This window comes from Microtus oregoni, unplaced genomic scaffold, assembly GCF_018167655.1.
Source record: "Microtus oregoni isolate MIOR12 unplaced genomic scaffold, Mior012 000019F_ref0000042, whole genome shotgun sequence".
NCBI classification, from domain to species: Eukaryota; Metazoa; Chordata; class Mammalia; order Rodentia; family Cricetidae; genus Microtus; species Microtus oregoni.
The window spans coordinates 3,774,454-3,795,546 of record NW_024543078.1 but is presented as its reverse complement, the minus strand read 5'-3'; the positions used below and the strand labels follow the sequence as shown (position 1 = coordinate 3,795,546).

The window sequence follows — 21,093 nt, the reverse complement described above, 5'->3', positions numbered from 1 at the left end:
TTTGAGACAGAATCTCTGTTTTTAGCCTGGCAGACTGAAATTTGCCATGTAACTGGCCTCCAACGAGAGGCAGCCCCACGACCTCAATCTCCCCCCTGCTGGAGTGAGACCTGATGAGCCAGCATAGGAGCCAGAGCCAGTGCAAACAACCAGCCAGGCTGGGGCTTGGTGGCACACACCTTTAATCCCAGCACTCTGGAGGCAGAGGCAGGTGGATCTCTGTGAGTTCGAGTCCAGCCTGGTCTACAGAGCTAGTTCCAGGACAGCCAGGGCTACACAGAGAAACCCTGTCTCAAATGAATAAACAACAAACCCCACATTTATTTGGGGTGAGGCACATGTGCCCCAGCATGTGCAGAGGTCAGAGGTCAACTGTCAGGAATCAGTTCTCACCATGTGGAGTTTTAAAGGCAAGTGTCTACTCACTGAGCCATCTGGCTGTCCCTCCAGCCAGCTTTTAAAATGCTTCCATTAATCCCAGCACTTGGGAGGCAGAGGCAGGCGGCTCTCTGTGAGTTAGAGACCAGCCTGGTCTACAAGAGCTAGTTCCAGGACAGGCTCCAAAACCACAGAGAAACCCTGTCTCAAAAAACCAAAAAAAAAATAATAATAATAAAAAATAAAATGCTTCCATATGCTGTTTTGTAATAGCCATCTCTGTCACTATAGTTATTTAAAAGTTGGATAAATGTACATTTATTATAAAGATGTATATTTAAATAGTCTGTATTTTACGGCCTTTTTCTACCCAGTTGGTTTTGTTGTTTGCTAAAGCATCTGATATGTTAAGGAAACTGGGGGCTGGAGAGAAGGCTCAGTGGATATGAGCACTTGTTGCTCTTGCAGAGGACCCGGCTCAGTTCCTGTCACTCTAGCTCCGGGGCATCCAAAGTCTGTGGACCCTGAGCTCCTACACACAGATCATTTAAGTGTGTGGGTGCTTGGCCTGTAGGCAGGTGCCCAGGGAGGCAAGAAGAGGGTCTCAGGTCCTTTGGAGTTCCAGGTGGCTGTGAGCTGCCCCACATGGGTGCTGCTCTGAACCATGCTAGACCCCCCCTCCCCCATTGTGTTTTGAAACAGGGTCTTTCCTGGAACTGACAGAGAGTGCAGCAACTAGAGATGTGGTGGTTTGAAATCTGTATTTTCAAAAATTTATTTTGGCATTTTGAGAGCGTCTCAAACTCACTGTTGCCTAGGCTGACCATAAATTCCTGATCCTCTGGCCTGTTTCCTGAGGCTGGAATGACAAGATGTGTGCCACCAATGTATCTGGTAATTTATCTTGCTTTTTTTTTTTTTTCAAGACAGGTTTCTCTGTGGTTTTAGAGCCTGTCCTGGTCCTGGAACTAGCTCTTGTAGACCAGGCTGGTCTCCAACTCACAGAGATCCACCTGCCTCTGCCTCCCAAGTGCTGGGATTAAAGGCATGTGCCACCACTGCCTGGCTGCTTTTGCTTTTTTTTTTTGTTTTATTGAGACAGGGTTTCTCTGTGTAGCCCTGGCTGTCTTGAAACTTTCTCTGTAGACCAGGCTGGTCTCAGTCACAGAGATGTGCCTGCCTCCCATGGGGTGGGTGATACGGAACTCACCGTGATCCAAGAGCTAGGAATAAAGGCATGTGCCACCACTGCCACCTTGATCCAAGGGCTAGGAATAAAGGTGTGTGCCACCACTGCCCAGCTTTATCTCGCAAGTCAGACTTATAAGGAAACATTATCTGAACTTTCAAGTGCATAAGATACTTTGTTTTCTTCTACAATGGGGGTAGTTTCCTCTTTTACACAAGTTAATGTGTCTGTGTAAGCAAATCCTATGTGTCAACAGTGGCCCAAGGCTGGAAGAGGTCAGGTCCTCTGGAGTCAGAGTTGCAGGTGATCCTGAGCCGCCTACTATGGGGTTTGGAAAGACCAGCGAGTACCTTAACCCCTGAGCAGTGTCTCTAGGGTGCCCCCAATCTTGTCTCTTTGCGACAAGATCTTGCTGTGTAACCCTAGCTGTCCTGGAACTGCCATGTAGACCAGGTTGGCCTGACGGTTGTTATCCACATGCTCATAGGAGGATTCTAGACTTCTACCCATCTCACTGTGTTGCAAAAGTCTGTTCCCCGCCCCCACCCCCGGTTTTTACAAGACAGGTTTTTGCTAGGGTTGCCTGCACACATAAAAAACCAGCTTTTCTTTTATTTTGGTTTTTCGAGACAGGGTTTCTCTGTAGCTTTGGAGCCTGTCCTGGAACTCACTCTGTAGACCAGGCTGGCCTCGAAGTCACAGAGATCTGTCTGCCTCTGCCTCCCGAGTGCTGAGATTAAAGGCGTGCGCCACCACTGCCCGGCAACTCAAGTTGTAGGAACTCCTTCTCATACTCTCAGGTCCTGTCTCCCCTCAGTGCTCGGGCTTTCTTTTTTCTCATGAACAGCAAAAGATCTCCTTTCATTCTGATCATCTTTGTAGGGCTGGGGGCGTGGTCAGGATGGAGCCCCGCCCAGAATCCTCTCAGAGAGGGGGCTGAGGGTGTGGTCAGGGTGGAGCCCCGCGTAGTATCGCCCTGTGAGCAGCTGCAAAAGAAAACAAGAAGGGAGCTGGAGAGATGGCTCAGTGATTAAGAGCATTGCCTGCTCTTCCAAAGGTCCTGAGTTCAATTCCCAGCAACCACATGGTGGCTCACAACCATCTGTAATGAGATCTGGTGCCCTCTTCTGGCCTGCGGACGTACACACAGACAGAATATTGTATACATAATAAATAAATAAATAAATATTTTAAAAAAAAGAAAACAAGAAATGAATGTAAATCGCTCACATCCAGAGATAAAATTCTGATGAAACTGTTATGTTAAGTAACAGTCCTAACTTCCCTTTGGCTCCTGCTGTTGGATCCTCTGATTAAATGAGGACAGCTCAGTTGCTGACCCCGTGTCTCTGTCAGCAGCAACCACAGGCCTCTGGGGCATGTGTGCACCTGTGTGTGTTTTCTCTGTGTACGCGTTCCCCACAAGATGCAGAGTGTAGCAGCCAGAGCCTTGTATGGAGTATGGAGAGTGTGGATGGAGCCTTGGGGACTTCGGACTGGACAGTCACCCCAGCTTCTAGGTTACTGTCTGTGGCTGTCTTTACGTCTGAGGGTCTTGCTCATTTTTACATACACCCCTTTCCCAGAGGCCACTGTCGACCCCAGGAAGCCACCTGGGGACAGGGTCTACCTTAGCTCTCCATTTTGTGAATTTCCCAGCCGCACTGATTCACACCCCAGTTGCAGTGGTCTCCCAGTCCAGTACGTGGCCACAAGGTCCTGCCGTCACCTCAAGCTCCCGATACATGGCTTACCTCCTAAGTGACTTAGTGGCCCCCAAAGAGTTTAGAATACAGGATCAGATGTGCCCTAGATGTACCCATCAAGCAGTGACACGAACCTTCCCACGCCTGACGTTCAGGTCGTTCTGGCCTCTCTAGTCTTGAGGGCTCTCTGTGGACAGCAGCCGGACTCACGTGAGGGCAAGAAAGGCCAATGCCTGCCTTGGGGTTCGAATTTCTCCTGAACGCATCATCTCTTTGGACTTGGAAGAGGTCTCTGACAGTTACCTCCCTTACTAGGGTATACAGTGGACAAGGATGTGTTAGGCGCATGGCTACTTTTGGCTGAGGGTCCACAGAGATGGTACATGTTTGTGATTCAGATTTGTTCATTTTGGATTTTTGCTTCTCAATGCTGCAATTTTATTTTATTGGTTTTTGGAACAGCCTTTCTCTGTGTAGCCCTGACTATCCTTGAATTCTCTATTTGTAGCCCAGGCTTGCTTCTCACTCACAGATCTGCCTGCCTCTACCTCCCAAGTGCTGGGATTAAAAGCCTGTGCCACCCGCCTGGCCTCAGTGCTGGTATTTTAAACAGGATTTTACAAAACCCAGGCTGGTCTGGAATTTACTATATAGACTAGAATAATCTCCTGATGTCCAGCCTTCACCTGGGAGTGTTAGGATTAAAGGAATGTACTACGTGCCCAGATAATTAAAAACAACCCTCCAAACAAACAGAAACAAAGAGCATGGCCGGGCGGTGGTGGCGCACGCCTTTAATCACAGCACTTGGGAGGCAGCGGCAGGTGGATCTCTGTGAGTTCGAGGCCAGCCTGGTCTACAAAAGCTAGTTCCAGGACAGGAACCAAAATGCTACGGAGAAACCCTGTCTCGAAAATCCAAAAAAAAAAAAAAAAAAAAAAAGAAACAAAGAGCATGGATCCATGCAGCTCTGTTCATATTTCTACTTTGCTGGATGTTGCTATGGATCAAGCCAGTCTTAGGAAGTGGCTGTCTGGGTGCTGGAGGGTTTGGCATCAACCTTCCTCAGCCACGGGGCTTGGAAGCAGCAATGACCTGGGTCTGTGCTTTGTCTTACCTGTCCCAAGTCTGTGTACAGCTCAGAACAGGCAAAGCAGGCACATTGTGAGACTCCAGGAGGTGACAGACCTCTGGGGTCCATCCTGTCCCTCAAAATGGAACCCAGAGTGCTCAACAGGGTGCTTAATAGTTCACCTTTGAGCCCTGCTGTGGTGGTCACACCTTAATCCCTGCACTTGGGACACAGGGGGCAAGCGCATCTCTTGTGAGTCTGAGGCCAGCCTGGTCTACACAGTGTGTTCCAGGACAGCCAATTGTGGGCTACACAGAGAAACCCCATATCAAAAAAGCCTTAAAATACATATAGATAACTGGGTAGTCACAGTAGCTCAGACCTGTGGTCCACCTAGATCCTGTCTGGAGATAAAAATCACCCATGAAGCCCCAGGGACCTGTGCTTGAGCCCCAGGGGTACTATCACAGAAGGAGCAAGGCAATTCTCACCAGTCAGGCCTTGTGGGAGCGAGCTGGGTAGTTTCCCAGAACCCTCAGCGCCAGAATCGTGTGCACAGAGTTCCAGCTTTGACAGTACCATCTGTAAGGTAAGGCCCCTCCTGGGTCAGCCGCAGCTTCCATGGTTTGACACATAGTATCAAACTGACTCGAGGTGGGGGGGGGGGCTGGGATGCAAGGAGAATATGCAGGCGTTGTATATGAGCGCCCGCCCAGGGCTGCTCTAGGTGATGGATCACTACTGGGGTCTAAGGATATATGGTTGGGGCATGCTAAGTGGCACCACCTGGTGGGTGGCCTTACAAAACTTATCACTGTAGGGCTGTTAGGTGTGACCTCTTGAGCCAAGGGTTGCGCTAATCTTCATTCATCCTGGCTGTAGTTCTCAGCAAAGGACTGTTCATGGCTCCTCTCTTCAGGTGTGTGTGTCTGGGGATGCCAAGGGTGGGTGCAAGGGTGCGGAGGGAGGGCAACAAATTCCTGCAGGAAGGATACCGCCCTTACCTTCAAAGACACAGAAGCTGGGCCAGGACCTACATGGTTCTGGTTGTTCGAGTGCAAGCCTGAGGAAGAAAGGGCAGGTGTGTCCTCCTGGCCCACTCCTGTCCAGTCAGAGTATTGCTGCCCCCCACCCCCAGAGTATCCAACTTCAGTCATTGAGGGACATAGGTGTCACCACCAAGTACAAAGGGTTCTTGGGGAAACATGGCCTACCCGAGGGCAGAGAGGTAGAACCTGGGGAAGTCAGCTGGGGGTGCAATGTGGGGAAGGTAGAGATGACACTCAGTCAGGATCACTGCCACCGTCTAGCCTTTGCTGGGAACAACCATGAAGAGCCTTGACTGACAGACTGCTGTCGGCTGGCGTGCTTCTCCCCCTGGAGGCCGACCGGGCCACTGCATGGCCTCCACAACCGGGCGGGAGTGGGGAAGGGGCGGGAGCCTGGGCGCCGACTTCCGCGCACCGGGCGACTGGGGCCTGGGGCTTTTAGGGGACCATCATTTCACAACTTGGCCGAATCAGCCACGGGAGTTTCCAATCACTCCATCAGCTAGCCGCACTTTCCCTGCTCCAGTCTCAAAGGCCCCCAACCGAGGAAGGGAAGGAACGCCCGGAACTCCGGTGTCTCTAGCTTCGAGCGGGGGACCGAGACAGATCTTTTTACTGCAGCCCCGCTCACTTTTGCCATTCCGATTATTCCCGAATCTCCGTGTGCAAAACCGAACTCTACAGATTCGCTCGGCCAAGTGGGGTGTAGGGCACTACCGTACTTCCAAAGTCTCACCGCCGGAATATTTTGATCCCAAGACATGCATGGCATTGGGGACCCCAGAAGTGGGGAGTCAAGGCTGCCGGGTTCCTGCCAGGCGCCAGGGAGAGGAAGGGGGGAAGGGTTGCGCACGTGGCCCGGGGGCGGGGACCCGGGCTTCCGCACCCCCACCCTGGCCACGTGCGGATCCCTGCCGTCCCGTCCCCTTCGCGGACAGGGGCGCGCCCCAGTGCTTGTGTGTGTGGGAGGGACAAGTTGGAGACGGGAGGACGCCCGGCGTCTGCGCACCCCGCACAGCATGGTGGGCGCGTCCGCGAGAAGGAGCGCGGACCCGGAGGAGGCGTGGCGAGCAATGGGGAGGGAGGTGGGGCAGCCGAGACTGGGGTAGGGCTTGTGGGCGTGTCGCCGAGTGGGCGTAACTCTCAGCGCGTGGGGAGGTGGCAATCCGGAAAGGGCACCGGTGGGGGTAGTGCGTATCAGGCCGCGGGCAGGGTTTCTCTCCGTTTGGCTTTTTCTCGTGTGGAGAGCGCACGATCTAGGGTGCTGGGCGTCGCCGGGTGCTTTGCCAGCGCACAAGGGTGTGGAAGTGGGGAAGGACCGGCAGCTGGCAGAGTGAGCTCCGCCCACCCCCGGTGGCGCGCGACTCTCCGGACGGTGGAGGGCCCGGCAGGAGGGGGCGTGACCACGGTGGGAGGGCGTGGCCACTGAGCCCCGAGGGGGCGTCCTCCGGGCGGGGCGGGCCGCGGCCGCCCCCGCGGGCTCCGGTGCGTCAGGGCGCGTCAGGCGGGGCGGGGCGGGGCTGAGCGCGGGTGGCGGCGGCGCGCCGGGGCCGCCTCCTCCCTCCCCTCTTCCCTCTCCTCCTCCGCCTCCCGCACTCCAGCAGCCGCCGCCGGCCGGACGGGCGCAGCTCCCGCCGCCTCCGCTTCTCTCCCGCCGCCGATCCCGCGCCCGCGCGTCCTTGCCCGGCATGTCGGCGGCCGTGGCGTGCGTGGATTACTTCGCCGCCGACGTCCTCATGGCCATCTCCTCTGGAGCCGTGGTGCATCGCGGGCGACCCGGCCCCGAGGGCGCGGGCCCCACAGCCGGCCTGGATGTGCGCGCCACGCGCCGTGAGGCCACGCCGCCGGGGACCCCTGGGGCACCGCCACCGCCAGCCACGGTTCCGGGGCCGGGAGGCGCCACTGCTGCGCCCCACCTGCTGGCCGCCAGCATCCTGGCTGATCTGCGAGGCGGGCCCGGAGTCGCCGCCGCAGCCAGCACCGCGGGGGGCACCTCTCCGGTCTCCTCCTCGGCCGCTTCGTCGCCGTCTTCGGGCCGCGCCCCCGGCGCCGCCAAGAGCCACCGCTGCCCCTTCCCTGGCTGTGCCAAAGCCTATTACAAGTCTTCGCACCTCAAGTCACACCTGCGGACGCACACAGGTAAACCCCACGTTTCTAGCCCCCGTGGGGTTCAGGGGGAGCCTTGGAGCGCTCTCGGGAAGCCCCCTTCCCCCACCTCGCTGGGAACCCCGAAACTGCGTGGGGGGCGGGGAGGGGGGCGCGCCCGGCCCTCAGCCACCCCGCCGACCGGGAAGGCGGGGACATGGTGGGTGGGGCGCACGCAGGGGGCGTGGCGGCCACGCGGTCGCGCTGCGCGCGGAGGGCGGCCCTGGTGGCTGTTCGGGATCCACCCCGGCACGGTGGGGCCACCGCGCGCGATCGTGTCCCCCAGCTTCTCACCCCTTCAATCCCGCTTCGTGTTCTTGTCCTGTTTCTCAGTGCTCATGGTCTCTTGCGCTAGGTGGTCAGAACATCCGGTTCCGTAGTTCTTTCTCGGTCCCCCCCCACCCCCAGCCTCAGTTTCCTTATCTGTGAAGAGGGTGGGAGGATCCTGGTCACTGCCTCCGGGGTATCTGCGCGGATTCCCTCTGGAGGGCGGCGAAGTACCTGGTGCCGGGCCAGGAGGTGGTGGGGGTGAGGGTTGGTTTCCTTTCCTTTCTGTGTACTTGTGGCGGAGGGAGGCCGCGGTCTGGACCTGAAGTTAGGGGTTTGGGTCTTCAGTCCAATGGAAAACTGGAAATTAAAATCTCCACCCCAACCCCGTGTTTGCGCTCTTCACACACCTGTGATGGATCTGCGCAAAGTCCAAGGTGGGCAGCGAGACTTCGCCACACCAGGGTTTCTGGGACGTCCAGTCCCTCGGGATTGGTTAGGGGAAACCTTTTGCTAGCCACTGGATGTTCCCCCGTCCTGGTCGCCCCAAGGCTTTATCCATTTTAGCTGGGAATGTGCACTAGGATTTGAAAACCCACCTCTTTAGCGGTGGTCGAATGAACAGTTTTGCAGCTTTCCGGGGGTAGGGCGACCCGCCTCTGTCATTCGCCTAACTTAACCTGATTTTGGTCTGCCATCTCCTGTCTACAGAAAAGATACAGGCAGCCCCGCTCTTGCTGTGGGCAACGGAGCACCCAAAGAGAACTTGGTCCAGGGGCTCCCGTTGTGGTCACACTGGGAGAGAGTCTCTGCCTCCGTAGCTGTGTGGGTGGCTCCAAGCATATTCAGGGTAGGTAGTGGGATGGAGGCGCCATCTTTGGTGTCTGCTGAGCCAGAGAGGGTGGGCATGGATGGTGCCTCCTCTCACTCTGTCCCTCAGCTGCTGTCCTGAGTCCCCATGTTGGTGTGCAAATGGACAGAACTTGGGCCGGGCAGCTCCCCACTCTGTTGTACAGCTACACATTTATCTTTATGGAACATTTCAAGGGGGCAAAGCGATAGCAAGATAGATTTTGTTTGTGTTGTTTTTCCTCTTGACTCTTGAGAAAGACCTCTCTTTCCCACAGACTGCAGTCCAGGGTGTCCTGGCTGTATGGCCGACACCTGTGTTCTTTCTTCCTAGCTCTTAGAACTTGGCTTCTTGGTGTCTATGAAAGAGGAATCCAGCACATTCCCCCACTCCAGGGACATCAAGAGACAATCCTGTTGTCTGATATGCCAGAAAAACTGAGGCCCAAGAAGTGAAGTCCACGGGATGACTACAGGCAGTTTTTACGATGGGGGAGGATGCGATGCCCTTCCTGGGTCTCATGTCCCCAAATTCCCCATATAATAACCATTGTGCGACCAGGAGAGCCATGTTGAATCCAGGCACCTTAATGTCATTTTGGGGGTGTCTGGGGATCACATAGACTTGAGTATTGCTATATAGTTAATTTAAACGATTGTTTTGATAGACTCCTGTCTATTTTAATGTAGCCCTTACTATCCTGGAACTTGCTCTGTAGACCAGGCTGGCCTCAAACTCACAGAGCTCCACCTGATCCTGCCTCCGGAAGGGCTGGGATTAAAGGCGTGGGCCACCATACTTGGAACCATACAGTTGATTTAAAAGCCTCTCTTTTTTTTTTTTTTTTTTTTTGAGACAAGTTCTCACTCTGTAGCCCAGCCTGGCTTTGACAAGCAAGAGCCACCTCTGACTAAACCAGCCTCATCCGTGGAAGGGGATTTGTTTCTTTTTCTTTCTTTCTTTCTTTTTTTTTTTTTTTTTTTTTTTTTAGTTTTTCGAGGCAGGGTTTCTCTGTAGCTTTGGAGCCTGTCCTGGCACTAGCTCCTGTAGACCAGGCTGGCCTAGAACTCACAGAGATCCGCCTGTCTCTGCCTCCCGAGTGCTGGGATTAAAGGGATTTATTTCTTGTACACCGCAGGGGAAGCTGGCACAGGACCCGTCCCAGGGCCAGTGGGACTCACCTCTGCTGCAGAGCAGGGATAGATAGATCTGGTCCCCTGCAGAGGCAGAGCCATGCCCCAAGGCTGTGCACTTGGAGGGGGAGCCGCGTCTCCAGACACCCACTTGTGCCTGCCTTGAGACTGGATCCCGACAGAAGAGGGCGAAGGGTCCCGTTATGCCCACCCCGTTGTACTTGGGGGTTTACGGAACACCCCCATCCAAGGGACTATAGGCTGTAGGCAGAGCTTGGCACTCCTGAACATCACAGTTACCCCAGCTCCTGCTTGGGGTGGAGAAGGACTTTAGGGGCTGTGGGAGATGTTGACATGGTTGCCATGGATACTGCAAGCGAGCCAGCCTTGGGGCGGGGGCGGGAGGAGAGGCTGGCTGCTGATTCTGCTCCTCAAGCCCCTCCATCTCTAGCACCCTCTCTCCCTAGACCTGGGTGGAGGGGGTGGGGGGCGTCCCTTGATCCGGTCCCTGAAGCTTGAGAGACCTGATTTCATCCACGCAGGGTCTCACCCCTCTGGGTCCAGGTTGTTCTCAGTAAGGTGTCCTGGGTGCTGCAGGATGGCCTCAACCATGGGCTCCCCCTAATTGGGACAGCCACACACGTTCCCAGATACTGCCCAGTATCTGCTGGAGGGCCTCTGGTCACCTCTAATATATTTGGAAATCTGCTTCTTTAGGTCTGAGAAGCGATAGGGTAATGGGGGTGCTAACTGCAGAGCCTGCTGCACCCCAGAGGCCTGCATCACTGAAGGAAGCCCACCCATTGCCACTCACCTACCTCCACAGTAATGTAAAACATTACATACGTCTGAAAAAATGTTAGTATTTATGGTTACTGGGATTGTGCAGGGTCACTGGGCGTCTTCTGTCCCTGTGCCCACTAAACGTGAAGTCTGAAGGTGGGGATTTGCTTATCCATAACCGTGTAGCTGGGCGGGGCTGGGAACAGTGTGGCTGGCGTGGGAACAGCAGGCTAGCCCTAGGACTGGGATTTTGAGAGCTACTGAAGGTTGGGGTGTCTCGGCTGACTTGCCCTTTTCTTTATAGAGGAGGGCTTAGGATGGAAGAGTCAGGCGGTGTCTGAGGGGGTGGGGTGCCAAGAGGCTAGGGCCACCCCTAGCTTTGCGGTCAGTCCTAGAAGCGGTTCTAATTTGTCTGAAGCTATTTCCAAGAGGAGAGACAGATGGGGAAACTGAGGCCTGAAATGGGAAGGAGCCTGGTCACCTGCAGGCAGAGGGGCAAGATTCCCAGTGTGATTTGAAGCCCTGTAGAAAGGGGTTCAGGTGGCCTTTGGGGATTGCTAGCCTACTCAAATCCTCAACTCCTCCTTCGAGGACACAGCAGCTGGGGCTGGCTACATTGCTGGGGGTGATAACCACACCCCCACCCAGGCTTCTGATAAAAGCAGCCCAGATGGGGTGGGAGTTGGCAAGTGATACCAGCCAGAGGCCTGGCTGCCCTTTGGAGGGGTGGGTTGGTGTGTGTCGTGGGATGACCTCCTTACTTCCCAGTCTCAAGAGCTCCCGAGAGGTGGGGAGTAGTCAGACATCCTGGCCCTCTGGGAGGGAGAAGGGGATGTGAGGCCCTGCTGCCACCCTTTAATTGGAGAATTTATTTATTCCCTGTGTAGCCCCGCCTGCCCTGGAACTCGCTCAGTAGACCAGGCTGGCCTCAAACTCAGAGAGATCCTCCTGCCTCTGCCTCAGGAGTGCTGGGATTAAAGGTGTGCACCACCACCTCCTGGCTTTGAGGCACAGTTTTATCCCAGTAGCCCTGACTAGCATGAAACTCACTCAGTAGATCAGGCTGGTCTCAAAGTCAGAGATCCGCTGCCACCCCTGGTTTAATGGTTTGTTTATTTGCTGTGTGCGTACGTGTGTGGTATATGGGTCATATGTGTGTGTCGTGGTGCATATGTGAAGGTCGGAGGACATCTTGGAGAGTTGATTCTCTCCCACCATATTAGTCCTGGGGATCTAACTCAGGTTAGGGTTAAGGTCCCTCTGGTGGCAAGAGGCGCCTCACTAGCCCGTTGTCCTATTCCGTATGTGGGCAGATAGTGGGAGTCCAGGCCTATAGACTTTCCCACAGTTAAGTAAGCATTAGGCACCCACTGCACGCCAAACTCAGGCTGTGACATTTTAGGAACCTAGCTCACAGCTGCGTGTTGGGGAAGGAGAAACATGGGGAGACCACCATCAGAGTTAGGGGGCCCGCCGCAGGGGTGATGCTCCACAGGGAAGGGGTAGCAAGCCGAGGTTTGGACTTCACCATCTACTCCCAGCCAAGGTGGAGGTCCAGCCAGCCTTCACAGCAGTCCAGCCCTCCCCGAGGAGGTCAGACTCAGGCAGGGTGAGGCTGATGGAAGCTAAACCTTCAGGTCCCCCTCTGCTGGCCACTCCGCTCCTGGAACAAGTTCACAGGATGTCACAACCTCCATGTTTTAGAGGCTCCGAAGTTGTCCCCAGCTCACCCCAGCCCCGCCTGAGTCAGAGGGTCAAGTCCACAGCCAAGCCCTTAGGGCCCTTCCTGAGTGGTCCCCACCCACCTGACCCTTCTCCTCCCAGCAGTCAAGTAGCCTGGGGCTGTGCGGGGACTCGCCTGCAGCTCCCCCAAGTTAACTCCAGCTCCCAGCCCTCTCGGTAGATCCAGATACTTAGAGTAGCACAGCCAGGCCAGGTATTTGGCAAGTGTTCACCCGACGTTGCGGTGGGGGGTGGGGTGGGTGGGTGCCGTGCGCCGGTGTGCACACGTGCGCTCCCCAATACCCTAGCGTGGGGCGGGATCTGGCAGGCTCCCGCCTCAGCGAGCGCCCCCCCCCCCCCAAGGCGACCCTGGCCGCGGCCTCTGCCTCCCCCAGGGCGGGAGCTGAGACCACGTGAGCAAAGCCGGTTAGGACCGCCTGTGTCTCCGGCTCGCCACTGCCGAGCTAGTGCAGCAGCTGAGTCCCTGGCGGGCTGGCGACCTGGCAGCGGTTGCCTCCACTGCGACCTGCCCCTGGCTAAGTGGAACTAGGTGGCGGGAGGTGGTGGGAGCCAGCCCCACAGGGAGGCCCTGAAAGGGGAAATAAGCTGATTGAATGCTAAGGGGTGTCCCCTTTTCTCACACCCCCTCCCTCCTCTCCTCTGTCCGCAAAATGGCGACAGGATTACATGTCCCCCTTGGACGGACATAGGACGAGTTCCTCACCCAGGATCTGTTGCAAAGCTAGGAACCTCACCCCATAACTAAGCGTCCCTCCCCCTCAGAATGAGCCCCTTGGGCACTGTGCTGGAGCTGGGGTAGAGGAGGAGGAGGAGTCCTTTCTGAGACTGTTTTGGACCCGCTGACAAACACTTTTGTTGGGACCTGGCATTTCGAATCACTTAGGGGACACTTTGGAAATGCTAAGGACTGCTGACAGTCCCTCTCTCTTCCTTTACTGCTTAGGGTCGCAACTTCCTGGGGCCTCAGGTTGCCTGGATGACATGCAAAATTGGCACATGGGCACCCCAGAAGCAGTTTCCTGGCCTCTGCACCCCCATGGTGGGGGTGTGGTTTGCAGGGGACCGGACAGAGATAGTTTCTTCTTCTGACTGCTTCCTGGGGCCAGGGTTGGCTGTGTCCCGCCTAGTGCTGGACCCGCCCACTTTCCCTCCCCTTCCCCGGTCCTTTTCTCCTGGGATTCCCTGAGCTACTTACAGCGAAGATGACACCAGATCCCCTGGGCCTTCGGCCCAGCCTGGTATCTGTTCCCCTTTCTGGTCGCCTCCCCACTTCCTTCCATCACTTCCATGAATCCTGTCTGGAGGGCCCCTTGGCCACATTCTGAGGGACATGAGTCCTGAGTACCTGTTGGCCAGTGGATCCGCCTGGGACCACACCAGGTGACCTGGTGCTAGTCCCCTTGTGAGTTAGCAGAGGTTAGGCCTTCTGATCACCAGTGACTTGGTTCTGCCCTCTGCCTCCGGAGTCTGAGCACTTTCACAAGCAGAAATGTACAGGGGTTTCAGGTCCACATTCTGTGTGTGCAAACCACCCTTCCAACCCTTGGGCCTCAGAATTCCAGGCTTCTGGGTGTCCAGAGCACCCAGGCCCTGTCCCCAGAACTGGAAGCCTAGGGCCAGACAGGCCAGGTCCAAGGCATGGGGGCCCCGGGTGAGTCCCCTGGGCCTCTTGGTCCATGGAGGCCTGGAAGGTGCTAATCACTCGGTGAAGTCTGGTGTTGGGGGTGTCTCTGGGGGACAAGAGCTATGGCCAGTGGGTCCTAGGCTGGGTCAGGGGGGCCACTTAAGTCATGGTGGGAGCGATCAGTGGAGGAAGCGGCCTAGTGGTGTCTTGTCTCGGCTCAAAGGCACCTGCTGCTTCTGACTGAGTCCCCTGTGAGACCACACTCCTGGGCACTCTCTCTACACCCGGTGATTTAATTTAAGCTAAGCTTGGGATTGTGGGGGAACAAAAGCCTTGCGTTATACCCCCGCTTCAGAACCCCAGACGAAAACTATCCGGTCTGATTCGAGACTGCTGATGGCCCATGGTATGGGGGAGGGCCTGCCCCTTATCTGTGTGTACAAGGACCCGGAAAATGGCTCCTTTCAGTGCCCCACGGTTATTTGGAAGAAAGGATGCTGTTGAGGACTAGGACTCCCGAGGACCTTTCTTTAGGGTGGGCATACATAAATGGACATAGGTCAGCCGTGGACATGGCCCACTCCGTAGCTCCAACACTTGGGAGGCTGAGGCAAGATTTCCTTTATTCTTGGCTGGCTGGGGTCATGTATGTTATATCAAGACCCTGCCTCCACAGGCCTGTAGCTCAGGGCGAGTGCTCTCCTAGCATGTAGAAGGCCCTGGGTTCTGTTCTTGGCACCACATAAGCCAGTGGCCCGTGCCTGTGATTTCAGAGCAGGAGATGGAAATCAGATAATGGAGAGGCCCTCGGCCCAGTTGCTAGACACGCCATGTTAGCCGGGGCCACTTCTGTAGATGGTGGAAGTCTTGGGATTTACAGGAACCCCCCTCCTTGCCCCCCGCCCACCCACCATGTTGTCTTTTTGTCTAGGTGAACGACCCTTTGCCTGTGACTGGCCTGGCTGCGACAAGAAATTCGCTCGTTCTGATGAGCTGGCCCGCCACCACCGGACGCACACAGGCGAGAAGCGGTTTCCCTGTCCCCTGTGTACCAAGCGCTTCACCCGCAGTGACCATCTAACCAAGCACGCCCGACGCCACCCCGGCTTCCGCCCGGAACTACTGCGACGACCTGGTGCCCGGAGCACCTCGCCCAGCGACTCACTGCCCTGCAGCCTGGCTGGCAGTCCCGCACCGAGCCCTGTCCCTAGCCCAGCTCCTGCCAGCTTATAGAGCCCTGGTCTGTCCACCCTGAGAGTGGCCTGCTTGCTAGGCCTCGGCAGGGATTTCCATTGAGGGACATCTGCCCTCTGGAGAGCCCGTGTTCTGGAGTCCCAGCCCATATCAAGGAAGCCTCAAGGGGACTGAGAATGGACTTGGGTCACCAGGGGGCCTGGGAGGTGGTCTCGGGCTCTGTGTAAATAACCACGATTAACTGTCCCATTCCCTCTGCAGGAACCCCCAAATGGGCAGTCAGCAGGTCCATGTCCCCTGCTGCCATTTCTGCCTTTCCTCCTGGGTGGCACTGGGCATGAAGCCTGGCCACAATCCCACTCCTTAATCTTCAGCCCCCTCGTCACTCCTCTAGGTTGGGACACAGGTACACAGCCATAGGTGACTGGGGCTTCCCGTGGGCCCCGACCTGCCCCCACCCCACTGAAAGCCATTGGCCGAAGTTCAGGGAAATGGAGGGGGTGCAGCCTGGCTGACCCCCCAACATGGGTACTCAAATCTCAGGTGTCCACAGGTTCTGCCCTCAGTAAGGGCCACCCACATCCCCAGCCCTGGGAAGTTAGGAGGCACTGCAGTTTTCAGAGGACTTCGGGTTGGGGACGCAGGTGGGGTGTGGAGGTGCCCTCATCGAGTGTCAGCACCCACTGTGGGGTGTGCTGTTGGGCAGGTGGGAAACAAATTATTTATTGTCCTCTCTTGACTGTTGGCATGGGGGGCCTGGCCCTCCGTCTGGGTGTGTGTATGTGTGAGAGAGACAGTGGGCGTCTGGTGCCTGGGCCCTGCCTCCCTACTCCCGCTGGACTAGGGTCCCTGAGTTGGGCCTTTGTGGCCTTGCGTCTCAGACAATCTTCTGTAGGACTGTGTGGTCATCAGGCGAAGGCTGCAGGGCTCTGCCCCGCCCTTCGTGTCCTCCACACTCCTGGGTGTCTGCGGAGGTGGTCTTGAACTCCAGGACTGGAAGCAGGGGCTCAGCTCCTGGGCCTTCTGGGACAGCTCGGGTTTTTTTTGTTTTGTTTTTATTTGTTTTGTTTTTGCTGGGATAGACTATTTTTTCAGGCTCCAGTTCCTTGTTTCAGGGGCCCCCTTGTGTGGCCACTATCCTCAGGGGTATGAGTGTTGGAGGGGGTCTCACCTGAACATGAGGGTTGGTTGGGTGGTCTCTCGCGGAAGAATCTCTCATAGGGTTCTTTGGGAACCCAGAGAAAGTTGAGCTGCCCTATATTGGCTGTAGGAGGTTTCTGGCATTTCCATTTGTTCTAGAACCTTCCATCATCCAATGAGGGAGACTGTAGGTACAACCACCTTCCCCTGAGCCTACCTGGAGGGACGCCTCCCTTCTGGAGCTGGGCTCGGAGGGTCCTAGGCCAGCCACCCTCCCAGGTACTTCCATCTGCCCCTTCTCTTTGGACACAGAAAGGAGATGCCTTAGTTGGTGGAGTAGGGGTTGGGACCCTATTCTTTTTGTGTCTTTTTGGATGTATCTTGCTCCATCCCGGCTCCTGGTCCCATGCCCTTCCTGAAACAGGGGAAAGGTCTTAGGGTCCCGGGACTTTGGGAGGAAGCTCCCCCTCACTTCAGGTTCTGGTAGGTCACTGGAACTTGGGTCTAACCATTGAGAGGTAGTGTCTGTGACACAGGCAAGGCAGGAGTCCTAAGGGGTTTGTTCTTTCTGGGAGGGGCACTCCTTTCATTCTGCCTGGCCTCTCACCCATGTATTTAATTAAAGAAGCCCTTTTTAAAAAACCTGCCCTGATGTCTGTCTGATTGGTTCCCATGTCCCACCCCCATCTGGTTCTTAGTTACATCCTGGGGAAACTGAGGGAGCCTGCTGATATATTGAGGAATGGCCTAGGACCCTCTGAGACCTTGGAAGGGGGCTGCCTGCGCAGCCTGTGCACAACACAAAGTCACCCACGCCTGGTGCAGCTGCACACCCGTTACCCGGCAACCAGAGATCTGTGACAGGGCTCCTGGGGGCGTTGGCCACCGCCCCCTTCCGGAGCCAGCAGGAGGGGTGGGGGTGGGGATAGACCCCTAGAGCTGAACATAGTGGAGTAACTCAAGCTCAAAAGGTGCCTCAGGACCTCTCCCGCCACACGGGCCTTGCTATGTCATCCCATTGTCCAAAAGTTGAATGCCCACTGCATACCCTCTTGGTGCAGGAGGGGTGTGAGTGGGGATTCAAGAGGCTGGGAGCTTTCAGGAGCTGATGAGAGCTTAAATCCCTGTTGGCGAGGACACCAGATCCCAGGGGTCTGCAGAGCTCTGGGGGTGGGGCGGGGTGGGGTAGGGAGGGGCTGAGCTGCCCCATTGCACCTGCTGTGCCAGAGGAGGCGCTGCACCCCACCTAGTGGCCAGAGCTAGTACTGTGGGTCGGAGTCTGCTGGGGAATTGCTCCTAGGGGGTGTGTTTAACTGGCTCCCTGGAGAGCTTGGGCGGAGCACGCCCCCAGCTCCAGGCATTCATGAACACTTAGGCTTCTCCAGCTTCCTCACGGTTCTCTGATCCTCTCCAGTGTCCTCGATACTTTAGCAGTGCATGCTCCAACGGTTCTACGCTTCCTCATAGGACCAAAAGACACCATCCTTGTCTGACTCCTTGAATATCCACCTGCGACTCCCTAGATGCCTCCAACTGTATCTCATCGCCCCGCCCTTGTCACGCTGGCCCGTGCCTGTCACAAGGTTCACCCCATGGTCTTTGTAACACTCCGCAGTTTCGTGCTGTGCAGTTGAGTGCGGAGAGCTTGAGTAGCGCTTTTGAGGCTCAACGAAATACCTATCCAAATTCTTCGCCTTTTTAAAACTATTTTGGCGGGGCTGGGGATGGAATCCAGTCCCTTGCATATATACTTGAGGGGCTCTACCTCTTGGCCACGCCTCCAGCCCCTCACTAGGTATTCTAGGCGGGGCTCCACGACTGACCACGCCCCCAGCCCCCCCACTGGGGATTCTAGGCGGGGCTCCACCCTGACCACGCCCCAGCCTTTCATTGAGGGACTCTAGGCCAGCACCAATCACTGGTGCCCCAGACAGGTCTTCACATCTGCTTTGTTCCACGCACCATCACTAATTGGTTTCTTTTTTTCGTTTTTCTTTTTCTTTTTTTGGTTTCTCTGCATACCTTTGGCTGTCCTGGAACTAACTGTAGACCAGGCTGGCCATGAACTCAGAGATCCACCCACCTTCGTCTCCCGAGTGCTGGGAATAAGGTGTGTGCCACCACTGCCTAGCCAAGAACATTATTTATGCGAAAATCAGCCCCTGCCCCTCTAACTGCCATCGCCTCCCCTCCCCAGCAGCACGGATGCTCGTCTCAGATCTACACTCCCAGCTCTGGCCGTTCTCTGTGCGGTCCACACTAAGCTTTGCTCTTCTGCGTGGTTCTCTTGCCGAGCATGTTTTCCAGAGCCCATTTCTACATCATGTTTCCCAAGAGTAGCGAAATTAGCCAGACATGGTGGCCCACACCTTTAATCCCAGCACTCAGGAGGCAGAGGCAACAACAAACAAGCAAAACAGTAGCATAATTACAGTTAGGGAGTAGCAGCAAAAATAATTTTATGGTTGGGGTCATCACAACTTGAACTATATTAAAGGGTGGTAACAAGGGGTTGGAGAGGTGGTTTAATGGTTAAGAGCACTGGCTGCCTCTCCAGAGGTCCTGAGTTCAATTCCTGGCAACCACACGGTGGCTCACAACCATCTGTAATGGGATCTAATGTCCTCTTCCAGCCTGCAGGCATGCATGCAGACAGAGCACTCACACCCAAAAAGATACATACCTAAATAAAAAGTTTCAAAAACAACACAAGTAAGGGATGATTGCATTAGACTGCGGAGCCTGCTCTACACCAGGCTCCAGTGTGGAGGACTGTGCTCATCACCTACCCATGTATGGATTGTGAGTGCTATCCAAAGTTTGAATCCTGCGATTAATGCTGATAAGAACACTAATACTTAAGTTCCTGGATAGAAGTGTGTTTTTATTTCTCTTTGGTAAGCATCTAAGGAACTACTGGCAAGACTTTATGGTATCCTCTCCATCTCCCTTGCTGAGCATATTTCATAGATACCTTCTGAGATTCCCCAGAGGGGCAGGGTGAGTGGCTGAGTGGTAACTGCCCACCTAGCTTACATAATAAGTCCCTGCATGCCAATTTCTTCCCTGGGGGGGAAAAGAAAGAAAGAAAAGAAAAGAAAAGCTGGCTCTGGAGGCACTGTGTTATTCTCTCTGCCTGCGGCTCTTCTCACAATCATAAATGTGGCTAAAGTGGGCTAGGGATGTGCAGACCACACATTTAATTCCAGCATCCAGGAGGGAGAGGCAGGGCAATCTCTGTGAGTTCGAGGCCAGCCTGGTCTACAGAGTGACTTCCAAGACTGGCTCCATAGTTACTCAAAAAACAAAACAAAATGTTATGTGTTATTGCACAGAGGTCTGCCATCTTCCTTCTCAGGATGCCAGGCAGAATGGCTGTCAGTTCAAGGCCAGACAAAAGGAGAATATTGTCCTGTCCCTAGTCATAGCCACGCCAGATGTTCAGTGAACAGATGGATGCTGAGTACCCTGGGACACAAGGACTTGAACGCTGGCTCGGTGGGCGTTACAGGAGCCATGTACTAGTGAGTTAACCATGCTCTTAGATGGCAAGATGTCTGGGAAGGTGCTGAGAGTAATGTCCCCAGGGATACAAACTGTCAGACGGAAAAACACAGCTGAGAGCTTTACCTGTCAGGGACAGTCCAGGCTCTCCATCATTCTCCTGCCTTGGCTGACATGCAATCTCCCTGTGTCCCCGCCTTGCTTTGCCTGAGGACTTCATGAGAAATGTCTATTCCTGGAACACCTCTCTTGTGGACCCCAGGACCCCATCGCCAACCTCACTGTGGCTCTATACAGGCACCCTGACATGGGGGTCACTACAGCTCCTGTCCTAGGGCACATGGCACAGAGTCAGGCTTTGGGTCTGGGGCCACACAGGGTTCTCTGTGCCCACGGGGAGCTAGGCTTTGGGTCTGGGGCCACACCGGGTACTCTATGCCCACGGGGAGCTAGGCTTTGGGTCTGGGGTCACCCCGGGTTCTCTATGCCTACGGTTTTCAGGCTTTGGGTCTGGGGCCACACCAGGTTCTCTATGCCCACGGAGTCAGGCTTTGGGTGTGGGATCACCCCGGGTTCTCTATGCCCACGGAGTCAGGCTTTGGGTCTGGGGTCATCCCGGGTTCTCTATGCCCCTCTCATTGCTCTGCTTACTATCTGTTTATAATTATTGCAGAAAATACACTTAAACCTCACTTCCACACATAGCCTGGACCATGAAACCCATGCACAGGGCTGTGCAGCGGTCCCCACACTCCTCCCCTCCCACACTGAAGCTGTCCCGACCCCAGTCCCCACCCACCACACTCCTCTCCATCTTACTGGCTCCTGGGAGTGGAGCTCCGTAGTACATCTCTCTAAGTGTGCCTAATGCCGTCTAAAACAACAAATCTTTATTTACTTCTTTTTCTTTTTCTTTTCCTTTCTTCTCTCTCCTTTTCCATTCCCACGCCACACTGACCAGCAATTTATTTTTAAATGTCAGTTTCCAGGTAATCCAGCAGGCTGGCCTTGAATTCTTTTTTTTTTTTTTTTTTTTTTTTTTTGGTTTTTTGAGACAGGGTTTCTCTCTGTGGTTTTGGAGCCTGTCCTGGAACTAGCTCTTGTAGACCAGGCTGGTCTCAAACTCACAGAGATCCACCTGCCTTTGCCTTCGAGTGCTGGGATTAAAGGCGTGCACCACCACCGCCCAGCTTGGCCTTGAAATCTTTAGGTAACTGAGAATGATCTTGAATGAATCCTGTGGCCTCTTCCTCCTTTGTATTGAGATTACAGGTATGGACCACAAGAATTTCCTTTTTTATTTTTTTTTTGCTTTT

General features: G+C 55.1%; 1 protein-coding gene across 1 annotated transcript; it reads left to right on the top strand.

The window, feature by feature from the left end:
• The first annotated feature begins 6,598 nt into the window (after window positions 1-6,598).
• On the top strand, window positions 6,599-16,911 carry Klf16 (Kruppel like factor 16). Its single transcript, XM_041668993.1, has 2 exons — window positions 6,599-7,533; window positions 14,871-16,911. The coding sequence occupies exons 1-2, from the start codon at window positions 7,083-7,085 to the stop codon at window positions 15,170-15,172; spliced, it is 753 nt and encodes a 250-aa protein (XP_041524927.1). The 5' UTR covers window positions 6,599-7,082; the 3' UTR covers window positions 15,173-16,911.
• The last annotated feature ends 4,182 nt before the right edge of the window (window positions 16,912-21,093 follow it).